Source organism: Ptychodera flava, chromosome 8, assembly GCF_041260155.1.
Source record: "Ptychodera flava strain L36383 chromosome 8, AS_Pfla_20210202, whole genome shotgun sequence".
Taxonomy (NCBI): domain Eukaryota; kingdom Metazoa; phylum Hemichordata; class Enteropneusta; family Ptychoderidae; genus Ptychodera; species Ptychodera flava.
In genome coordinates this window covers 22,381,598-22,404,437 of record NC_091935.1, presented here as the reverse complement: position 1 = coordinate 22,404,437, position 22,840 = coordinate 22,381,598, and the positions used below count along the sequence as shown (strand labels likewise).

General features: G+C 40.3%; 1 protein-coding gene across 2 annotated transcripts in view; it reads right to left on the bottom strand.

Annotated features, from left to right (window-relative positions):
* Nucleotides 1-9,987: 9,987 nt before the first annotated feature.
* LOC139138797 (low-density lipoprotein receptor-related protein 4-like) overlaps nucleotides 9,988-22,840 on the bottom strand; it is a 33,905-nt gene continuing 21,052 nt past the window's right edge. The window contains exons 5-14 of one of the 2 annotated variants that reach the window (XM_070707331.1): nucleotides 22,304-22,560; nucleotides 19,533-19,986; nucleotides 18,194-18,424; nucleotides 17,431-17,831; nucleotides 16,604-16,786; nucleotides 15,108-15,423; nucleotides 13,991-14,203; nucleotides 13,016-13,277; nucleotides 11,532-11,679; nucleotides 9,988-10,664 (exon numbers count right to left, since the gene is read on the bottom strand). In XM_070707331.1, coding sequence (XP_070563432.1) covers nucleotides 10,522-10,664; nucleotides 11,532-11,679; nucleotides 13,016-13,277; nucleotides 13,991-14,203; nucleotides 15,108-15,423; nucleotides 16,604-16,786; nucleotides 17,431-17,831; nucleotides 18,194-18,424; nucleotides 19,533-19,639 — 2,004 coding nt within the window. In that variant the 5' untranslated portion in view covers nucleotides 19,640-19,986; nucleotides 22,304-22,560 and the 3' untranslated portion in view covers nucleotides 9,988-10,521. Of the gene's footprint in view, nucleotides 10,665-11,531; nucleotides 11,680-13,015; nucleotides 13,278-13,990; nucleotides 14,204-15,107; nucleotides 15,424-16,603; nucleotides 16,787-17,430; nucleotides 17,832-18,193; nucleotides 18,425-19,532; nucleotides 19,987-22,281; nucleotides 22,561-22,840 lie in introns of both variants that reach the window. The other variant, XM_070707332.1, reaches the window with a different exon arrangement.

The following is a 22,840-nucleotide window of genomic DNA, read 5'->3' as shown; positions in this document are numbered from 1 at the left end:
GGGGCGAGTGAGCTGGCGTTGTCGACAAATGAACGTCGATAGCCAAGACTTGGATGTGATTCAATTTCTTTCTCACCCTTTTCAAAATAAGAATAAAACTGGCCCACACGAGTATCTGGCGAGGAAAAAAACACGCAAATTTCCCCAGATCTGGGGGCGGTGAAACAAACCTCAGCGGCCTACCAAGAACACAACCCTTAATTAGAAACTGAACGTAATAAAGCTAATTACTTAGCTCTGCTCATGTTTTTTTCTAATGACAAATACCTATACACAGACCATGTGTTTTAGAAATGCAATCCACATTTGAGATGAAACATGTATGTCGAGAACAGAATCAATCGTCCTCACTCAGAGGAAATGGCTGTTGATTGAGTTTCGGTTTACGCGTTCAATTTGTAAAAGGCAGTTTTTCAGTATCCATCTGTAAGCTTATGAGGTTTTTCCTCTTTCATAAAATCAATAAATTTGAGATCCCTCTGGTGGTTGGGTTGACCAAAATCTGCATTATACGTTCGAATGAGTAACCTACGGATAATGAGTCGGCTAAGACCATCGCAAAGTTAACCTTTTTTATTTGCCAATCATCAGTCGAGTAATAAACGGATAAACTGGTTTCGCTATTAAGGCTTGGACTGATTGACAAACTGAGATAGACCGAAAGAAACACTGATTTGATTGATTGATTGATTGATTGATTGATTGATTGATTACATTTAAGATCAATCTATTGATTACCTGATAATTGATTGATTGGCCGGCTGTACATGTTCCTGACAGAACGTTTCCTGGCTAATTGACAACTGATCGACTGACAAAACACGTCGTTTCCCTGTGGCCTACTCATGGTCTGCGCAGAATTCAAAACAGTATCAGATTATTCAGGCCAAACCTGCAGTGCGCCACCACACGGTACCATACAGCCGACTGCCTTACTCTGTGCATAGTCTGTCCTTGCAATTCATTCGGATCAGTCAAGGCCAGTAGCTGTAACTTTTTTCAGTATTTTTATTCTCTTTGTTTGTCAACTACTGTTTCTTGTTCTGCTCCCCGAAACGCGCTGAGATACATTATAATATTCAGCTTGTTTAGTTCGGCTGTACTCGTGTGAACCATTATTAACAATTGAATCTAGCTCCGGACTAGAATTCAAATGTTAACAATAACATTTGAGACACAATGGGCGCTGTGTTGGCAAGCTAAATAGTGGATGCTACAACATGCTTTTGGGGCTGGAACAAGAACTTGCAGTTGACATACAAGACAAAAAGTAAAAAAGCAATACTTGGAAGTTACAACTACCGGCCCTTCTATTCCACTCACTCATTATATTAACAATCCCAGAAATCCTCATTCCTTCATCAGTGGAATCAATCCCATTTAATTGACGAATTGCGGTGACATCACAAGACATAATCGAGTGGTCGTTTATGTTACAAGACGTCAAATTAAAAGCAAAATTTGAACCGTTGAATATGTTGCATTAAAAAGAACATGTATCCAATCACTGATATATCGTAATGAGACGATTATGACTTTGTTTTTGCCACATATATGATTGAACTTGATCATAAACGTTATGGGCGACGTCAAAAGTTCAATGTAGGATAAAAAACTTAATTCCCTTAGTTTCCCCCCAAACCCCCCCACCCCCTAGAAACTTAATTGACTTATATTGAACCTGTTGCCAGGCTCTATCTATGTAAAGCGAAGCTAAGGATCATTCAATTTAGGGGTGAATAAAGTAATGCATCGTTAAGGCCCCACTAACTGTAACTCTTGAAATTTGTTGACGTCAAATTATCTACCTATTCTTTCCTCTCTGAAATCTACCCTCTGAAGAGATATGAGCTTTTGAAGAGATATGAGCTTTTACTGCATTAGGAAACCATTCCTTTCAGAACATTTGACATGTAAATTAAAATTTTATTAACGGTCATTTTGATTTCCTGGCATTTTCAAAAAATGGTAATTAAAAAGGAATCAGAACATACAATCTCATAGTTTAAAACATTCACCCTTGTGGATTACAGTTTGGACTACGCTGTGCAGTTTATATGAAGATTTAAATGCAGATATGCATAGTATCAAGGGTTTTAGCTTTTCTGCATGGGGCTGTGATTAATGTTTGGGCGAACATTTAATCGCAGTGTTATCTTTATCTTGTTCAAAATTGCATATATAGCCCCGCAGTGTGTACACAGACCTAATTGACTACATTGTCACAAACTTATTTTAGTTTGAAAGTAAAATCATAAAATAATGCTAAAAGATACAGCTAGTGGGGCTTAAGATTGGGAACACACTTTGTGTTTCATCCAATGTAAATACACACATACTAACAACAAACTTGAAGTTTATCAATGAATGAACAAGAACAACAACAATAAAGTCCAGGTTTCTCCTTCCAGAGGCATAAAAACTATCTCATCTGTCCTGGTGGTTGTAACAACTCAGTTCACACTGCTCCATTCAGGCGGACTACACATGCACCAGAAATGTAGCAAGATATAATTAAAAATAAATCCGAGTGCAACCAGAAACAGTAGAGAAACTACCGTCTATGGTGCAACAGAAGCCAACAGCCTGCATTGTTTACACTAACTAGGCCAGGTGCAGCTCTGCACCGTGTTAAAACAACTCCCTCCGCTGGATTCAACACGAAAGTGTGCATTTCTGCTCTATTTTTTCAAAATATTCATTCCCCTGGCAATTTTTACCTTAAATCGATTTGTAGGATAGAAACTTTTTTAGGTCAAACCCCCCCCCCCCCACCCCCAAACTAAAAGAATTAAGATTTTTATCCTTCATTGAACTTTTGATGTGCCCCTTATCTCTATGTTCATTGCGGCATTGATTTCGACGTTTGCTACACAATAATATTCATTGGCGGACTTTCTCATTGAAATCGACAAACAAATGCCATTTCAATTTTCCATACTACGTCGAATGTATGTCCGCTCTCAATAGCGTTGATCTTCATCAGTGGAGAAAGGTGTCTAGGAAAGGGTGGGGGAGGGGGCTTGCGAAGCTTGGCGCGTCAACTTGGTGAATTAAACCGTGCGGGGACTCACCCAGAATAAACTGTGCGGGGACTCACCAAGAATAAACTGCAATTCAAAGTCAGTCGTAATGATTAAATAAAAGCTAAAACAATTAAAGATAAATAAACAGAGAAGCTAGATATGTAATTGCAATACATTTTATTTGTAGAAGTAGACCTTAAAGACTGAATAGATAACTCAGCCGCTGAGGGTACCGAAGTTTAAAATTGCTCGAATTGACTCTCAGTCTTCAAAGCATCGTTATTGAAATTGCCAAAAAAGGAGTATTTTTGATCGGTACGAAGGTAATTGAAGTACCTCAAACAACGCGCGGTGTGCTTTCGATCGAAATGTCTCCACTTCCGGAGATTTTGAATAGGTGGCCAATTTGCCGATACGCGTAACAAATGTTTGTTCGCTTATTATTCTCAAGAGGTAGTTTTCAAGTACCTGTTCTTGCAAATTCACCGACACTCTTCACGTGGAATTTGATACGTTAAAGAACTGATCTGAAAGCGAGAATGGGGCGAAGGGGCAGGAGGTGCTTCTGTTGAAAAGATGTGCAAAGTAATGAAATCAAAATTAAATAATCGCGTTTTCTTACATTATTTCATGTAAAAGTACTTCATACATACGCGTACATTCAAACACACGTCATATTCCATTCTCATCGAGGAAACAGGCAGTAAATTAACTCACTATAAAACGATCATTGGTCCTTCCCCTTCTGTGCATTCTGAAATGTCAGTCACCGGGGCAACTGCGGGTACCCTGATTCAGAGTTCTGTTCGGCTCGGCTGCCGTTGACCCTAGCAACGGAAAACTTGAATCGATCCCATCTGTACACAACAAACGAGTGAATTGGGTTTCCAATTGAAAGGGCGCGGGGCGCGTCGGTGGGCTTGGCGCAATTTCCTTCCGCTCTGCTACATCCACCATGAGGGCATCCGTGATTGAATTCTCAGCAGCGTTTTTTTTAATTGAATTTCATGGTCTTCTTCGAGGTCGATTTCCGACTAATAATTAGTCGCTTGGGGAACACATTCTGCTGTGACGGACTTTAAGAAAGTCCCTGAAGCTTCCCGGACAATTTGGCAGCAACAATAGAACAGTCGAGAGCTGACCTTGGTGCGCTGAGATGACTTAAAGTTTCACAGCGTTTTTCTTGTTGCCATGGTGATTGAATCCTCGAAAGTATAAACATCTGCACTTTAATATCTATGGGACTTGTCAGCGTAGTCTACAGACCGCATCGTCGATTTGCTGAGTTTTGAAAAAAAAGCAATATTCTCAGGACCAGCGTCTTAATCTCAGTCATTTGATCTTGCCGTTTAATTCAACTATACTTATGATGTCTTTCTGCCACCAAAGTGCGAAGCATTAATCACATCGTAAAACTCGAGCGCTGACTTGCTTTAAGTACAGTTTCTCGGGGAAAATTACAGATATCCACGTCCTTCTACGACTCGTTTTCGTGTTCCAGCGTCACGGTCATATAAGTTTCCATTGCACGGCAATACGTGACGTCAAGAAGAATTTCAACTTTTGACATGTTCTGAGCGACTTAGCCCTGTAGCACACAAGATTCCATGGCAGACATTGGACGAATGATAACCCTGAAGAGATGGTGATGAATGTGATATCTTGAAGAAACCTTCGCTAAGTCTTTTTGACTTCAAATTTAATTGAAAGAAGAGGTCGATAGTCCCATATATAGAAGCTGTCTATCGGTTTGGAAGTACAACTAACAGTGTAAACACGCAAGAGATTGAGTTATGCTAATTATGTAGTGATACCACAATAGTTGCCTAGCAACAGCGACTCTGGATATAACTTCGGCGTAAACCCAATCAGTGTGACAGACACACACATGTAGACACATTTAGACGATAAAGTATACAGACAGAAAACTGTAAAGTTGAATATATACAGCAGACAATTACTGGCAGACGCATGGGGCAGAAGGAACAAGTTCCCAGAGGCGGAATCGTATCGCCGTCTCTGCATCTTTTGAATGTTGGATACTTTAAGATATTAGCCTGCGGTATTAAGAAATACAAAAATCATGTATATTGAATGTTAGGTAGGGGCACGACAAAACTCTACGAATTATTGAAATGAAATTAATTGAAGAAGGCGAGATTTGTCGAACACGGCATTCATCAATCCACGCACAATATTGATGGCCCGTCGCTGCAGATGATTTTATTCACTGTTTCCCTTTTGTATCTATTCTGCAAATTCTTTTTCTACTCGCCAAAACCTGGTAAAACACCCACTAATTGGCTTGTTAGCACACCGTCTATATGTGTAAAATGCACTGTTATTGTTTACGTTTAGAATCTATTCCTGACCAGAATTCAGGGAACAGGAATTATTGGAGGTGTCCGTTAGGAATTTATAGGGTTTCAATATATACTGTTTAAAGATGTATTTTATATATATATATTTTTTACATTTGTTGGAGCAGTGTCTCAGTCAATCTCCCACTGAATGTAAATAGTCAATAATACCATACATGAAGACAATTATCCTATAAATCGAAATAGTTAACAGCCGTGTTTACTCTCACCGGAGAACGACGACATCCCGTACCGCAAGACGTACCACATGAATGATGACCTACGTGCCGGGTTTACGTCACAGGGTGAACTGCCGGTCAGGCACGCCGCTTACAAGCTGATGCGTTTGTCTCCATTAGAGCACGGTAACTCTACCCCATTAGAGTAACGATGACGAAAGAGGGTGTCAGTAAGATGATCTTCAGAGTGTGGTGGAATTCAAGTTGTCAGTCCAGTCAATAACAACCCCCAAGGATTGAAAACCTTGGCGTGTCCAGGAGGAGGGAGACGTCGCCTCCAGGGAACCCACCCTCATCAAAAGCCACAACTTTTCAGTACCCACATACAGTACCTCTACTCAATGTCAACCCGGTCGTTGGAATAATGGCGGAAACATTTAAGCACAAATTGCACGCTATACTTAAATGTCAAAATTGACTTGCTGGCTTTGTTTACATACAAATCACTTCTTGAATTCTACCCAATCGGTACACCACCGCCCTCAACGTCATCGCAGATATATGGATGGATGGATGGATGGGTGGATGGATGGATGGATGGATGGATGGATTGATGGATAGATGAATAGATGGATGGATAGATGAATGAATGGATGGAGGGAGGGAGGGAGGGATAGATAGATAGATGGATGTATGGATGGATGGATGGATTGATGGATGGATGGATGGATGGATGGATGGATCGATGGATCGATGGATGGATCGATCGATCGATCGATGGATAAACGAATGTATTGCTTTGCCTTACTGAGGGATGGGCTCACTATTTGCAGGTTTGGAGGATATACTGTCAACGCAAATATTTGACTCAACCGATCCAAAAGTGGTCAAAGACATTGTCCATGAAACGTCATTCACTCTGCAGCTCACACTTTACTTAAAAATTGAACAAGGTGGTGGAGTATAGCATGGGGAGTGTAGTTGTTCTCAGACATTGCGCCCTCAGGGCGGTGGGCGTAACAAGGTCTGCAAAGCTAGGCATAAGCACTGAAGACATACACTTGGGATAGCAAAGTTATCATACGAAGGCTTCCTCATGACAGCATAATTATGGTAATTATTCTGGCTTTATGAATAACAGGAAAATCTGTAATAGCCGTAGGATTAGAACGGATATTTTATATTTATCTTTCACAATTGTCGTACAAATCTGGAATTATTTTTCCCATGTTACTGCCTATGCAGAGGCCGCATGCTGTTCCTGCAACGCGCGGTGGGAAAATTAGAAATTTTCTTAATTTGGCCTGAGTGACAACTTTGCATCTTTTACAACAAGTTGACGAATCACGATTTCGGATTGACTAACCAGTCATATGAACTTAGGTTTCTGCTCATCGAAGGATTTCTTGAGCATGCTTGCGGCTGTTTTAATTTTAGTCGACTTGGTTTTTACCTGAAGGCTCATAATTTACAAGGAAAACACTTGGCTGTAAGGGACTGGACATAAATTACAGGGGGGAGTGGGCCGGTGTTTTTCGAACAACCGCTGCGTACAAAATAGTGACCCTTCAAAAGTTCATGCACAAAATTAGTGACCCTGCCCCTTATCCATGCATGAAAATAAGCGACCCTCCCCTGTTACTCAATACCCCCAAAAAAACCCGCAATGTGTTAAAGACCCCCTTCTGACTTGCTATACTTTTGAAGTCGCCCTCCCGAAAGGAAGGCAAAATGTGGCCGATATAACGCTTTGTCCAAAAAATATCAAATCATATATGTGTGATAATTCATGTAAATGTACTTTGCTTGAAGTTGCAGGTAAAAAGTGCATGCCTGTACAAAAAATGTAATTTTTAGATTTCATCGATAATGTTGATTCACTATACATGGTAGTCGACTATAAGAAAACTATGAACGTGTATTTTCCAATATAAAACTAGCAATATCTGTTCATCTATAGATGTTTAATAACTGATATAGATATACTTGATTAGCATGGGTTGTTTACAAGTGCACATATGAACAAGATATTTGATTTTGGAATTTCTCTCAAAATGTTGATCCACTATACATGGGAGTCTATGACAAAACTATACATGGGAGTCTATGACAAACTGTCAAAAAAATTTTCAGAATTAAAAGTTTGCACTATCTGTGCATATATGGACCCTGAATAATTGACATAATTGTGCTTGATTAGAAGAGGGTGGTAAAATGTGCATCTGTGTACAATAACTTTGTTTTTGGAATTTCGCATAAAATGTTGATCCACTATACATGGGAGTCTATGACAAAACTGTAAAAAAAAATTTCAGAATTAAAAATATGCACTATTTGTGTATATACGACACTGAATAATTAACATAATTGTGCTTGATTAGAAGAGGGTGGTAACACGTGCATCTGTGTACAATAACTTTGTTTTTGGAATTTCGCATGAATTGTGGTCCATTATACATTGTAGTCTATGACGAAACAATGAATAATTTTTTTAAATACAAAACTTGGCAAATCTGTGTATTTATGTATGCTTGATTATTGATATTTATGTTCTTGATTAGACTAGAGTGGTTACAAGTCCATGTTTGTGCAAGAAATTTGATTTTGGAATTTCACCGAAATGTTGATTCACTATACATGGCAGTCTATGATGAAACCCTATGAATAATTTTTTTCCAATACAAAAATAGGAAAATCTGTGCATTTATGTACACTTGATTATTGGTATTAATATTCATGATTAGACTAGAGTGGTTTCAAGTCAATGGTTGTGCAAGAAATTTGATTTTGGCATATCACTTAAATGTCGATTCACTATACATGGCAGTCTATGATGAAACTATGAATAATTTTTTTCCAATACAAAAATAGGAAAATCTGTGCATTTATGTACACTTGATTATTGGTATTAATGTTCATGATTAGACTAGAGTAGTTTAAAGTCAATGGGTGTGCAAGAAATTTGATTTTGGAATTTCACTGAAATGTTGATTCATTATACATGGCAGTCTATGATGAAACTATGAATAATTTTTTCCAATACAAAACTAGGTAAACCTGTGCATTTATGTACACCTAATTATTAGTATTAATATTCATGATTAGACTAGAGTGGTTTCAAGTCAATGGGTGTGCAAGAAATTTGATTTTGGAATTTCACCGAAATGTTGATTCACTATACATTGTAGGCTATGAGGAAACTACAAATAAATCATAGGTTATCTGATCCTAAATTGTTATTCAAAAGTTGTTCGACCTGAAGCTTCCAGTTGTTATTGATGACACTATGCACTATTCTGAATAGTTTGTATTCTGTCAATGTCCTCAAAAAATAAAAAATGTACATACAGCGACATGAACGTTTGACACCGACCTATACCCAATGTATTGTCAATGGGAGAATGATGTCAAATAAGTGATCTCCCAAATTGTTATTGAAAGAGTCATTATAGGGGACAGTTATGCACAATAGAGGAGTTGAATAAGTAGAAATCATGACAACTTAAATCAATGTGGCTGCTTGGATCATCAATACATTGTTTATTATACCTGAAATTTGCGGCCAAAGGGCGCGCCGAAATGGTAATGGCAGAAAATGAAAGTGCAAGGAGGTATTTTTTCTTTTTTCAGTATTCCATAACGTGCACATGCAATTTCAGCTTTGATGCATGAAAAAGGTGACCCTCCCCCATAGGCTTGCACAAAATTTTATGACCCTTCAAAAATGCTTGCGCGAAAAATGGCGACCCAACCCCAAAAAACACCGGCCCACCCCCCCTGTAATTTGTGTCCAGTCCCTAAGCGAAGTGCCCTCTATGATGAAATAAGTCTCGAGCGTCAAATGAACCGATACGACCGTGTAACGACCTTTTTTCTATCTATATGTATACTCTGAACTCTTCTGACCTGTTTTGTATCAACAATTTCTTAGAAATAATATCATCGACGTCTTTTTAAGCGTAGATACGTCTCTTGTGCTTCGCCATAAATTTGCATATGTTCGTGCGCGCAAGTATTCAGCGCATCGCCATAAAACTAAACGGTCATGGTGGTACGCGCCCAGAAATTGTACTACCTGATCTTTTCCTAAAACTTTACATGAGGATACTCGCCACAATTCTCCAACTAAATCAAGAACTAGAGCAGGGGTCACCGTGCAAATGTTGGTACTACAGAAACAAATTACCCAATAAGGTCCCTGTATTTGGAATTCAAAATGGCAGCCATTCCTGCGTTAACTCCATAGGGGAAATCAAATTTTCGATTCAAAATCATTATACAGTATAAAAACGTTCAGCGCTCAAATTGAGCCCCTACAATCTTCTGCAGGTCAGAAAGGTGTTTGAAAAAATTTAAGAGACCGAATATCTGTCCTGTAAAGACTAGCACGAGGCAGAAAAAGAAGATTCTTCTAAAAGCTAGTATAGTTCAGCATTTGTGATTGCCTTAAAATTTATGCAATCGTTTATTCATTCATCAAGCATGTATTCACCATTAAGAGTTTATAAAAAGCAGTAACATAATGATTAAAAAAAACTGGTGGCACGGTGACCTCCAAGCTGTAACTCTGACAAACTTGAAAGTACTGTACTGGGCATGCGCCAAGCTTTTACCACAATTCAATATTTTCAGAGGCCGGTCACCTTCGCATTCATTCACCATATAAGGCACCACCGCCAGCTGGACAGTGGTTTACCACAGTACGGTCCAGTGTTCGTAAGGTATGCCATCACTATTTTAATAAAGAATAATATTTGTAGTGATACTTAAGTCTGATTTTTCGGTTACCGTAGAAATGACAGTCATAAGTCTTGAGTAAGTTGGTCCAGCCTTATGACATTTGGAACGTCAACAATACAGGTATTTAAATGACCTCAAATCATTTTTTCTCAACATCTGTTGAGATACATCCTCGGGGTTTCTTGTTTGTCCCTGAATAATTTAGTTCTGAAATGATCAGGACATGCAGCTTCGCCCGTCATCGCTGAGTTCCATGTGGTCTGGGCAGGCGCAGGCGTGGTAGCTTGAATTTGTTGCCACAGGGGAGAGTAGACAGAGAAAGTCGCAACCACCGTTGTTTTGGGCACAATAGTTGACACCTGGTTCAATAAATGTGAAAAATATATAGAAAGCATAATTCATTGAATATTAAATAAATTAGCTGTACTTCATCTTGAAATATACATCCACTTCAAGTTCAACACAAACAATTCATGTACAGCTCACGAACATAAAACGAGTAAAACAGACTATTACGCTCTGAAACATTTACAAATGATACTTCATTTCAACTGGAAAATTTAAATGATCCTTCCTTAAGTTTCGTTTTATTAACAAACCGCTGTTATGTTCACGTATCGTCTTGCACAAGTTTATGTTTTCTGCTTGACCTTTGGCCTTTGGTTCATCACCTCTCGCTGTCATTCTGCATTCGATCTCCTGATTAATCAATCGATTCAGCTATCAATAAACCCGTCGGTGTAATCGCGTCAAGTGGGATACCCATATCTTGTTGATGTCAATTGATAGATCAAATGTCAATCTGATTCAACATATTGAAAATTTCCAAAAGTGTCCTATTATTTTAATCTCGCCGGCCGGTTATCTTAAACCTCATCTCGGATGTCTTTGTTACACTTCCACAATCTACTTCAAGACATCTAAATTTAAATGAATTTAATCGGAAAAAAGTAGAGATTACAGGTACTTTATGTTATACCCTGAGATAGCTAATCACATGATATTCACGTGATCAGCTATCTCAGGGTATAACATAAAGTAACTACACTCTCCACTGAAGAAATCTATCGGCGGCCAATACCATGGAATGAATTTTACCGACTTGGTTTTTAACCTTTACAATGATTGAATGTTTAGGACTGTCTAAATCAAAATTGATTGAAAACATTACTGACTATCTTTGTCATTTAACAAATAATCATCTCTATTGTGATGTAGAAACTCACCCATTGGTTGAACCACTTCATGATCGACTCTAATACCGTAGATCGCTCGAGAGTCACCGCCAACCACCAGCATCTGAAGGTCCTTGCCGGTGAGTTTATCCACCGAGTTGATGATACTATGAATGATGTCACTCCAGTAGACCCTGTCCTAGAGACGGAGAGAGAAGGGCACGAATCGTGAAGGGCGGGTTAACAGAAACATTACAGCTTCATCGGCTGTAGCTCTTAGTTTGTAAAATGCAGTTTCTCACGAGAGTCGTCAAATCATATCGCTTCTTATGAGCTTGTCAACACAGCCTTTATTGTGGAATATTCAATGTTATCGTTGACGACTTTATTTCAGTCCGGACCGTGATTTCATTTGTCGACCATGATATTCCATACTCTCCATAATGCGTTATCTTTACTATGCTGATACTTGTATAATTTCAACATCCTCTAGAGGGAAAACGAATTCGAAGTAATGTGTTTGTTTTGTAAAACAAAGATGGTGAAAATGTATTCCAAAGTTACAATTAGTTTCCTTTCAAAATTTAGATACTGCTGTTCATTATTTCCATGCAAAGTTGAGCGATAAACCAAAAGAGCGATATGCCACGACAATTTGAGCACATGTACATACATCGTTTTATCATCCGGCAAAATGCTTTCTTGCACAACGCAGTAAACCAAAGTATGGCACAAAGCAATAAAAGATGACATGACATGGTATGGGATGGTATAGTATAGCGTGGCGTACATTGCATAGCATAGCATGGCATAGCATAGTGTAGCAATAGTAGTGTAGCATAGCGTAGCATTGCATAGAACAGCATAGCATAGCAAAACAGCATAGCGTAGCCTAGCCTAGCATAGCATAGCCTAGCCTAGCATAGCATAGTATAGCATAGCATAGCATAGCACAGCATAGCATAGCATAGCATAGCATAGCATAGCATAGCATAGCATAGCATAGCATAGCATAGCATAGCATAGCATAGCATAGCACAGCATAGCATAGCATAGCATAGCATAGCACAGCACAGCATAGCATAGCATAGCATAGCATAGCATAGCATAGCACAGCACAGCACAGCATAGCAGAGCATAGCACAGCATAGCATAGCATAGCATAGCATAGCATAGCATAGCACAGCACAGCATAGCATAGCACAGCATAGCATAGCATAGCATAGCATAGCATAGCATAGCATAGCACAGCATATCATAGCATAGCATAGCATAGCATAGCAAAGCACAGCACAGCATAGCATAGCACAGCATAGCATAGCATAGCATAGCATAGCATAGCATAGCATAGCATAGTATAGCATAGCATAGCATAGAATACTGGCACAGCACAGCATAGCGTAGCGTAGCATAACATAGCAGAGCGGAGAATAACATAACATCACACATAGAGCCACAGTCCCTCCGTGATAGAGCGTATAGTCTCCATCGGTGAGAGTGAACGACCAGGGATTAAACAGAAGTAATCTACTGACCTCGAACACGGCAATAGAAAATGGATGTCTCAGCTGCCGGTGATCGCCCTTGATGAGGTCGATACGGTCCTTTCCATGCATGTCAGATGTTGCCAGCACGTGAAGCTTAGCGTCAATCCAGTACAGCCTTCGAGAGGTGAAGTCGATGGCCAAACCATTTGGCCACCCAATATGAGAGTCGATCAAAACGTGGCGCTGCGATCCATCCATACCAGATTTTTCTATCTTCGGTTCCTTGCCCCAGTCTGTCCAGTAAAGCCACCTAGAATAATATCAAGTTTGTCAAATAACGGACAATGTTCAAGATCATCATAAATACGTTTAACTTACTATCTCTGGACGCCTTGTCTTAGGTATTAGTACATTTAAAACTATCTTTGTGACTGTAAGAGTACAATTAAAATATTTTGTGACAATAAGAAATACTAACTATAGAGGTGTAAAGAGGCCAACTCTCACCACTTAATATTTTGTGTGAAAATGGGGGGTATGTGTTTGACGGGGAAGGCTATCTCTTCCCTTAAGCATTAAAATGTCCAGAGTTATCCATCATCATCATTATCATTATCATCGTCTACGTCGTCGATATTTTGCACTTTTTACTCGTGATTGTATGTCTTCACTGCCATGTATCTGTATGCACTGGGCATGCGTACTCCACTTGTTCACTATCAACTTTACATTTGTGTACTACCTCCCTACCATGTACAAGATTATCAATGCAATAGACGAGGCAGGCGAGCCTGTTTCCGTGATGCGATGTTTGTGAAGATCTCAAAGGTGTCCCTAACCTAAAAGGTGTCTCCATGGTTTCAGTTGCAGTTCGTAAAAGTTTTGAGTGCGCATGCCCATTTCTTTACAGCGACTGTTTGTACTCCACGCAGATCGCGCTCTTGAACTATTCAATGTTTTGACTGTGATGTTTTTTGTTTAATTTCATTTGTTACTTTTTGCTGCAGTTTAATAATTTCTCACCCATTCAGTGGATCCAATGCAATGCTTCGAGCTTCATCGATGTCGTAACGGAAGAGCTTTTTTCTCCGCCCAAGGCCAGGGTTTCCAATGTGAATGGCGTTAGGGTCGGTCCAGTAGACGTTGCCCGTCACCCAGTCGACAGCGACGCCATTCGGCATGTGAAGGTGTTGCCAGAATAACACAGTGGTGTTGTCAAGATTGCCGATCGACGACCTGAACCAAATACGGTGTAAACAAAAAGGACATTCAAAAATGGAGACGTAAATGCTAAAAATGGAGAAATTTGATAAAGGGTGCTTTTGGTACCACTGTCAGAATAAACAAACACATCATTTCTCTTGCCAAGAAACTTCAACATGGAAGATTCTTTCTATAATGAAAATTCGATAGCCGTACATCTGAAGGAAGTCGTGCTTTATTGCCGTTAATGGCTATCTTCTTTATCATGATAGCCGGGTGTCTAATACCGTCCTACCTATTTACCTATACTTGCCTACCTACCTACCTACCTACCTACCTACCTGGCTTTTATTGTGTCATTAAATTTGTCTATAATTCCCTAAAACCAGATGTCCCCGTGACCTCTGTGTTTCCACATCTACCTTGCTGTTGAGCACTACCCCTTCAATAAGGTTCAAACGACTATTTTTAAATGACCAATGATCATATGGTTCCTGAATGCAGAAAGTCGACTAGTATTTACAGCAACTTCAACTTCAATCCTTTTATCAAAACATACAAAAAGAAACAATTGGCGATGTTTCAGTGTATGTTTGCACCAGCTTTACGATTCATATTGTGATGCACTTGCTGTGTCGTGTACTGGATTGATTTTCAGTAGTATGCCTTGATCCACAGTCAACACGGAACTATAGGTAACTCTGGTTTATGAAATCAAATCAAACTGGACAATACTCTCTTTGAGTGGAGAAAGTATTGCGAATCAACAGATCGGTCTGGCTCTCCGAACGACGGGGTTCGAACCTTAACCGTGAGCCTCAAAATCCGCCGCCTGATGGCGCCTTTCCCTCTCTCTGCGGACAGCCCACTACTCTCGTGCTAATGTTCACCGTGCGTCGGGCCCGTTGTTCTCAGCCGTGAGATTTACTCAACTCACCTTGATATTTTACTTTCTCGCACGTCAGCCCAGTAGATCAGTCCCTGGCGCACATCGACGTCCACACCCAAACCCTTGCTGATATTGCCGATCAGCGTTTCCTTGGCGCCGGATCGGAGGGATATCCGCCCAATGTGTCCACCGTCCGAGAAAACCAAGCTTGGCTCCCGGCCCTGGGCGCGGCATTTGCCGTCATATTCGTCGATGTCGTAACCGGGCGGACAGTGGCAGTCATAGGTAGGCCTACCATTGAAGTTACGCTTACGGCAAAATGCACCACCACAAACGTCTGGATACGCAAAACATACGTTGATGCCTAGAAAATAATAATCGTAAGACAATTGTTCTTATCCGATGTAGTGGACGCTCTATATCGCTAGTTTGTGATTAGTAATTTTTAACTAGCAGCGAACTTGGTATTTTATATAAAATTGAACGTGGTCATATGAAATCGATAGGAAATAGCTTTATCGATCACATTTGTTCATGCAATTGACATTACTGATTTGACTTCAAAGATCCTTGCAATGTGAAGAGGTAACAACCCCTCCAGAAAAGTCAACTTCACAGCGGATACTGGAAAGACGTAGGCCTATACGACGCCCCGACCGAAATCGAAACGGCGACAAGATATGGTCTAGCAGGCTAGCTTATCTCAGAGTCCCTAAGGCGAACCCAGATTTCGTCATTGCCCTATATGGCGACAGCGGGACCACTGTTGCGTAGCGGGATATACGTTGAAACAATAAGCGACCGCATTGGCAGGAAATATATTGCAGAAATTAGAGAAAGGGAATTTTTCAAAGGCACTATACAATAATTAATGTCGAGAAAGTCGGGAGCATGTGTGCAGAGTCCGTCATGAGGTCAATTTGAAACGTCTTGACATATATTTAATAACACTATCTTTATATTTTCCTATTGTTTGTATACTTAAAAATAAAACAGCTGTACATTTTGATCGCATTGTTATTATTTTCTGAATTGCACAACAATTATTTTCTAAACCGTCTCATCAAAGCATGCTGAAATATAAAATAGTTGTTATTTCTAAAAGTATTTCAACTTTGGTCAACGATCAGCTCTGGGGTCATTGAGAGGAAAGAGGGAAAACCATTGACAGACAGACAGACAGACAGACAGACAGACAGACAGACAGACAGACAGACAGACAGACAGAGGACTAGACATGGACAGAGAAAGACAAAGAGCAGTACCGGCAGAGACAGAAAGACAGACAAAGAGGGACAGAGACTGAGACAGAGAGGCAAACAAACAGGCGGAGATAAGCTTACGGATACGGCTCGTAGATGCAGAAGAGAATTATCTACATTTTCCAAGGAACTTAATATGCAGCACCAGCCTGGCTACAGGGCTAAAGCCCGTAATCTGACAAGTGGAAAACTTTGTAAACACGTACAGCCAAGGCGAAGCAAGACTTCGAAAAGGTTCTGCCATCATGGTTGCTGAAGTTGAGCCAACAAAAACCAACCTACCTGTAGAGTTCATGAGGTCCGGATGTGGGAGTATCCCAGAGACGTTGCATGTATGTCCGTCCTCAAGCAACTCGACTCCTTCGGGACACATGCAGGTATAGTTTGCCCCGCAGTCGCTGATCGCGGGGCTTGCCACGCAGATATGCGAGCATTTCCCGTTGTTGACACCACAATTGTTCCTACCTGGATCGAAGAGGGACATATTTGGATCATTAAGAGTCCTAAGATTAAAGGGAAACAGTGCGAGTTTCTTGTTTACATGTATTTCGTGCACGATATCTAGATGCACCTCATCATCATAGCTGCAACATTTAAATTATACGATGCAGAGTATGACAGACATGTATATGTTTTAACTTTCATCAATCACCATCTTACCTCGGATACAGTGTTGTCATTGGTCGTATGGGACCCATACAACCTTTGAGCGCAGTTCCGACCACTTTATCCCTTTAACGAAACCCGGCTTGGATAGCCTGCAGACAGTGTTTTCGAAAGGAATGCGGTTATCGCATGATATGGACGCCCAGCTTTAAGGAAAGTTGGTATTGGACTAAAGGCAGGATGCGCACCGAAATCAAAACGCATAAACCTTCCTCAGACTTTCCTCAATGAAAATTTAAATATCTCTTTCAAAAGCAAGCACAAAAACCAGTGATCTCTATGCAAAATTGGTACCAGACAAACAAATAACCTAACTCTTCACTACCATAAATTGTAATGTGTAATAAGCAAACTACAACTTTTGTTCCTCCCTTTTATTGCCGCGCAAGAAAATCCGCGGAGAATATTTTTTCCCGGTCTAAAGGAAGTTGGCGTGTACTTACTCGGCCTTTGTTTCAATCTGTGGTATGCTACTATTCCCATTGGCGAGTATAAGTTCTGGGCGATGACGGTTTTATGCCCTCCGTCGAATTTTTCAGCACGATATATAGTCTCCGTCCCCCATTCAGTCCAGTAGACGTGGTCGAGAAAGACAGACACCGAGAAGGGATGCGCAAGGCCAGTGTTATCGGAAAGAACATCGACCCGGGCTTCACCGTTCAGTCCGGCACTCGCCAATAGATGGAGCTTGCCATCGACCCAGAAGATACGGCGATTAACATAGTCAATGGATAAACCGTTCGGCCATTCTATGTTTTCGTGTATGACGATGGTGCGTCCACAGCCATTCATCCCTGCCTTTTCAATCCTGGCGTCGTCTCCCCAGTCGGTCCAGTACATGAAACTTTGTGAAGAAAAGTAATTGTGTAAATTTTTCTTGATGATATTTGAGCCCGATATTACGATATATAGTTCAAAGGGGCACATCCATCTCTCTCTCTCTCTCTCTCTCTCTCTCTCTCTCTCTCTCTCTCTCTCTCTCTCTCTCTCTCTCTCTCTCTCTCTCCTCTCTCTCTCTCTCTCTCTCTCTCTCTCTCTCTCTCTCTCGTCACAGCAAACTCAGAGATAGCCATGAAGATGCAGAGAAGTATGAGGTATCATTCTGTTGATGGCTTACAGTGCAATCATTTGCCATTTTCACATCCTTGCTTTTTTGAAGTATTTCACTTTGGTATGAATAAATGTGAAACAATGCCTATGACTTACCCTTCGGCTGGATTAACGACGATAGCCCTGGGTTCATCCAACCCCTCGCTGATGAGGACGGCCCGCTGAATGGCGCCATGTCTAGGAACCAGATGGGCAACTTCGATTTTATTGGTGCCGGCGTCTGTCCAATAGAGATTCTGATAGATCCAGTCCACGGCTACTCCGTCGGGGTTATTGACTCGTTGTTCAATCAACACCTCGACTTCACCAACACCATTGATTGATTTCCTTAAAATAATAAAAAGATGAATAAATTAATCCATTCAGCCATGTCAATTACTTATGAAATATAAATGTTTGTGCAATGTGCTTTACATGATTTGACAGGACAATATAGCCACAACTTTTGACAAAATTCATTTTAAAATTAAATGTGCTTTTTCTTCTGTTGAATACGAAATAGAGTACTATGCTGAGCTTTAAAGATACATGTACTGTGTACAATAAAATCTAGTGGCAAAGAAATCAAATAAATTTAGTCTTGAAATACTACGTTGGACTTCACATACGTACGGGCTGCGTTGAGAAATTGAACATGAGGCGTTTTGATTGCGGGAGTAGAAAAAGGACAATAATTTTGCCAATTGACAGAATAGAGATAATTGATGTTAAATACATAAAAGAATTATCAAACATTGACAATCACGAGCGAGAAGCTTTCTTAATATGTAAAAAGTTATCGTGACGCAGTGCCCACTTTATCAGCTGTTGACTACCTGCTTTCATTGTTACAACTCATGTCGTTGTCGATCATTGGTGAGTGACAATCTTGTGCCATTGATTTACAAGTTACGCTTGAAAAAAGGCACAGCACAGGCTGCCCTGTGGCTGAGACAGGACAATGATATAAGACATGGTACATTTCGTAGCACGCGCACAAATTGACATGCATGTGCACATTATAGAACATTGCCCTTGTATCAAGACTGACGAAAATCGATCTGCTCCGCTATGAAAAAATCATGACAGAATGGCCACTTACAGGGGGGCATGCTGGATTGAATTGCGACACAAGTTGCGTACACATAAAACTCTCCAATCACTTCATCAAATTCGCGACGAGACATGCAAAAATGTGACGAAAGCTGACCGATGGCATGTTTGGAAACAAGTCGAGGAAACTGTCGTCCTCGTTCGTTTGGCGAAACATCGCTATTTGAACATTTATATGAGAAAGAAGGATCTTTACTGACACTAATATGTTTGCGGAAATATAACAAATAACAAGGGATCTTAGGAACAAGGGCGAAGAAATGACGTCACAGTAGAGGCGTTTATGTTTGGAAGAGTATGCCGAGTTAAACAATGTTATAGCATTTTTTATGTAGATACGTACCGAAATATCTTCTCTTCACTGACGTCACTCCAGTACAAATATCCTCGATTGTAATCATAGTCAAGCGATACGGCTGACCTTAAGCCGCTGGCAATGACCTCTTGCATCCCAGTTTCCGGGTTGATCCTTCTAATGTCATACCTGTTAGCAAAGAGCAGAACCGTTTCGGCTGCCTCAGTGCACGACCTGTTGTCTCGACCCAGCTCATAGCCATCGACGCACGAGCAACGGTGTCCATCGCTCGTGTCCTGGCAGAGCTGGCTGCATTGTCCTGGAACATCGCACCCGCCTGTCTGCGCAGTCGGTGCTTGCACGGTGGTTGTCTCGATCTCCAAGCACGTCTTCTGATCTTCGAGGAGTTGGAAACCAGCGTTGCATGAGCACGTCGGTCCTTCGGGGGTATCTTGACAAATTTGCGAGCAACCTCCATTGTTAGTTGTACATCGCGGGGCATCTGAATTGCAAAAAAAAACAATGGTGATATTGTGTTGTTTCAGTCATAAATTACGTCGTTAATGTAGTGCACGATGCCCGGGCCAAGGCAACTGGAACCCGATAAACAAAACAGGATCATCCGGTACCATCGTCGATTATCATGACATTACATCGATATCATATCAATGTAATTATCACCCTATTTGTAATAACCATGGTTAAGTTTGTTTTGTGTTCCACTGGTGTATATCCATAATGTCAGAACCGGCTTGAACAATTTGAGTAAGACCACGATAACGTGTTGTGTTCATACGTATTCACGAATAAGACAGAGTCCTGTCGGGAGGATAGACTAATCTATAACTTTCAAAAAGCTGATTTTTATGCAATGGACTAGAGCTCTTGAATTGCTGTCATGGTGTTCTCTAAATGGTATACATATTGATGATTCTATTGAACTATTTTATGATATAACTTTACAGTGATTGAGAATTTCATTCAAACTTACAGAGACCAAAACAGCAATTAACAATAGAGCACAATTAGATGTCATTTACGCTGATTTCAGCAAAGCTTATTATAAAGTAAATCACGCTGTCTTTCTTCATAAGTTACATGGTAACTGTTTTCATAAGGATCTTTTAAAGAAGCTTCGCACTTGAACAGAAGGCAAAGGTTCTACATACTTATGTAATGGTACCTCGTCTTCGTAGTGTGACATAACGTCTGGTGTACCACAAGGATCCATCTTAGGTCCTCTTTTATTTGTTATATACGTCGGGCTCAATCATCATAAAGACCTTGACATCATACTTGACAAAAAGCTTTCTATCAACAAACATGTAGACCACACTGTTGCCAAGGCAAACCGCATTCAGGTTTTATTACTCTTAATTTTAGTCTTATTGACAATGCTCCTGCTCGTCGTTTGTTTGTGACAATTGATCATCCAATTTTACAATGCAATACTTATTTTCAATTCTGTCTCAAAGCACCAAGCAATGAGAATTGAATAAATAAAAAAACGCCTTCTCCGTGTTTTTTTTTACATGTTAAATATGGCTTTTATAGGGACTGCAGTGTACGGTGTAATTGTGACTATGACTTACACATTTATAATAGTCCACATTGACATATTCGTACGGATTTTTTTATTGTGGATTCCTGCGAAGAAGTGTTTTATCACATTTTAATTGTACAGATAGTGTCTCTTTGTTTGGTCTCAGCGTTCTTGTTTGAGCACCAGAAGGGACCTAATTTTTATACCTCATAATAATAGAGTCGATGTTACAAAGAGAGGGTTCTTTGGTGGCACGTCCCGCTTATTTAATTCATTCATTTAATAGTAATATTGATATATTTTGCAATTCACTACAACTTCAAAAACAAATATCATGGCGGTCTTGTCGATGTGATTTCAATCTTTCTGTCGTATGTAGTTTTCTTCATTTTCAATTTCGTCTTTTATTATACTTATCTTATATATTTCATATTTTAACTTGCGCTGGCGCAGTTGACGAGAATAAAATAAAATGAATAAAATAGAATAATTTATTGGGATGGGGCGGGTTTCAGTCAAACAATTGTGGTGAGAGATAGGTCGGTAAATGCAAATGTAAACTTTAGGGAAAATAAAGCAATCGTCCTGATTATTCAGTTTCTATGAATAATACAAATAATTGAAATGTGAAAACACAATCCGCCATGAACTTGGAACGAGGGAAACCTCCATAGTCCTGTTCCATCTACTGATACAACCGTAAACTCAAGCATTCAGAATATTCTAGAAAAGCCATGTTTTCTCAAATTTTATTCTTTAACCATGTTGCTTTTCCACTTTTTAATTATGAAGACTGAAAGAGCTGATATTTTTGGGAAGCATTCACTTGAGACTCTGTGTCTCTGGCTTCTGCAACTTGCATTGGTCAGCGGAAGTGACGCAATGCCTTCAGGGATCTAGTTTAGTTGCGACGCAGTCAAGACAGGAAAGCTAACATTTTTATTGTAAACTTATGTTCATTTATGACATACGAAGCGCGACGAGAAAGTTGTTTATGCTGGACAGCCACGAAAAAGAGACAATAGGTAGTCACATAGCGTCTTCAGAATTCGATAAGCGCCAGAGAGAGAGAGAGAGAGAGAGAGAGAGAGAGAGAGAGAGAGAGAGAGAGAGAGAGAGAGAGAGAGAGAGAGAGAGAGGGGGGGGATTACCCCTTTATTCAAAGACGGTATGACGCCTCCCACCAACCCTTGCTGATCAGTCCCTTAAATATGACCTCACTGACCATGCCCTTTGATATGACGTCACACTTACACAAAGATGCAATGTGAAGTACCTGTCACACCGCACCAACTTCGTCCGACCCATCTGGGCAGTCAAGGTCAGTGTCACATCGCCAGGACTCGTGTATACAATCTCCGCTTGAGCACTGGAACTCTCTGTCCCTACAACCCCTGGGGGTCACTTCTTCACCACGGCAGCCCGCTTCGTCCGACCCATCGGAACAATCGGGGTCGCCGTCGCACTTCCATCTCCGTGGAATGCATCTTTTGGATTCAACGCACTGAAAGCTGGTGTCGTCGCATTCGGGTTCTTGAAACGGCAAACAAACAAACAAACAATAAACTGTACATGATGAAACGACTTCTGAATACTGAAATCTGAAATGTGAGCGTCAATATTGAACAAAGATTTGTGAGAAAGTAACGGAAAAGTGGAGTTCAAAATACTGTCAGGTAAATATTTATGTTATCACTTTTATAACCCTTCTGTTGTAAACCGGCTGAGCGAATAAATGAGAACGATACAGATATTCGGACTCCCAAACTTTTACAATTCTTATCTGATCTATCACTTGTGTGGGTTAGTTTTA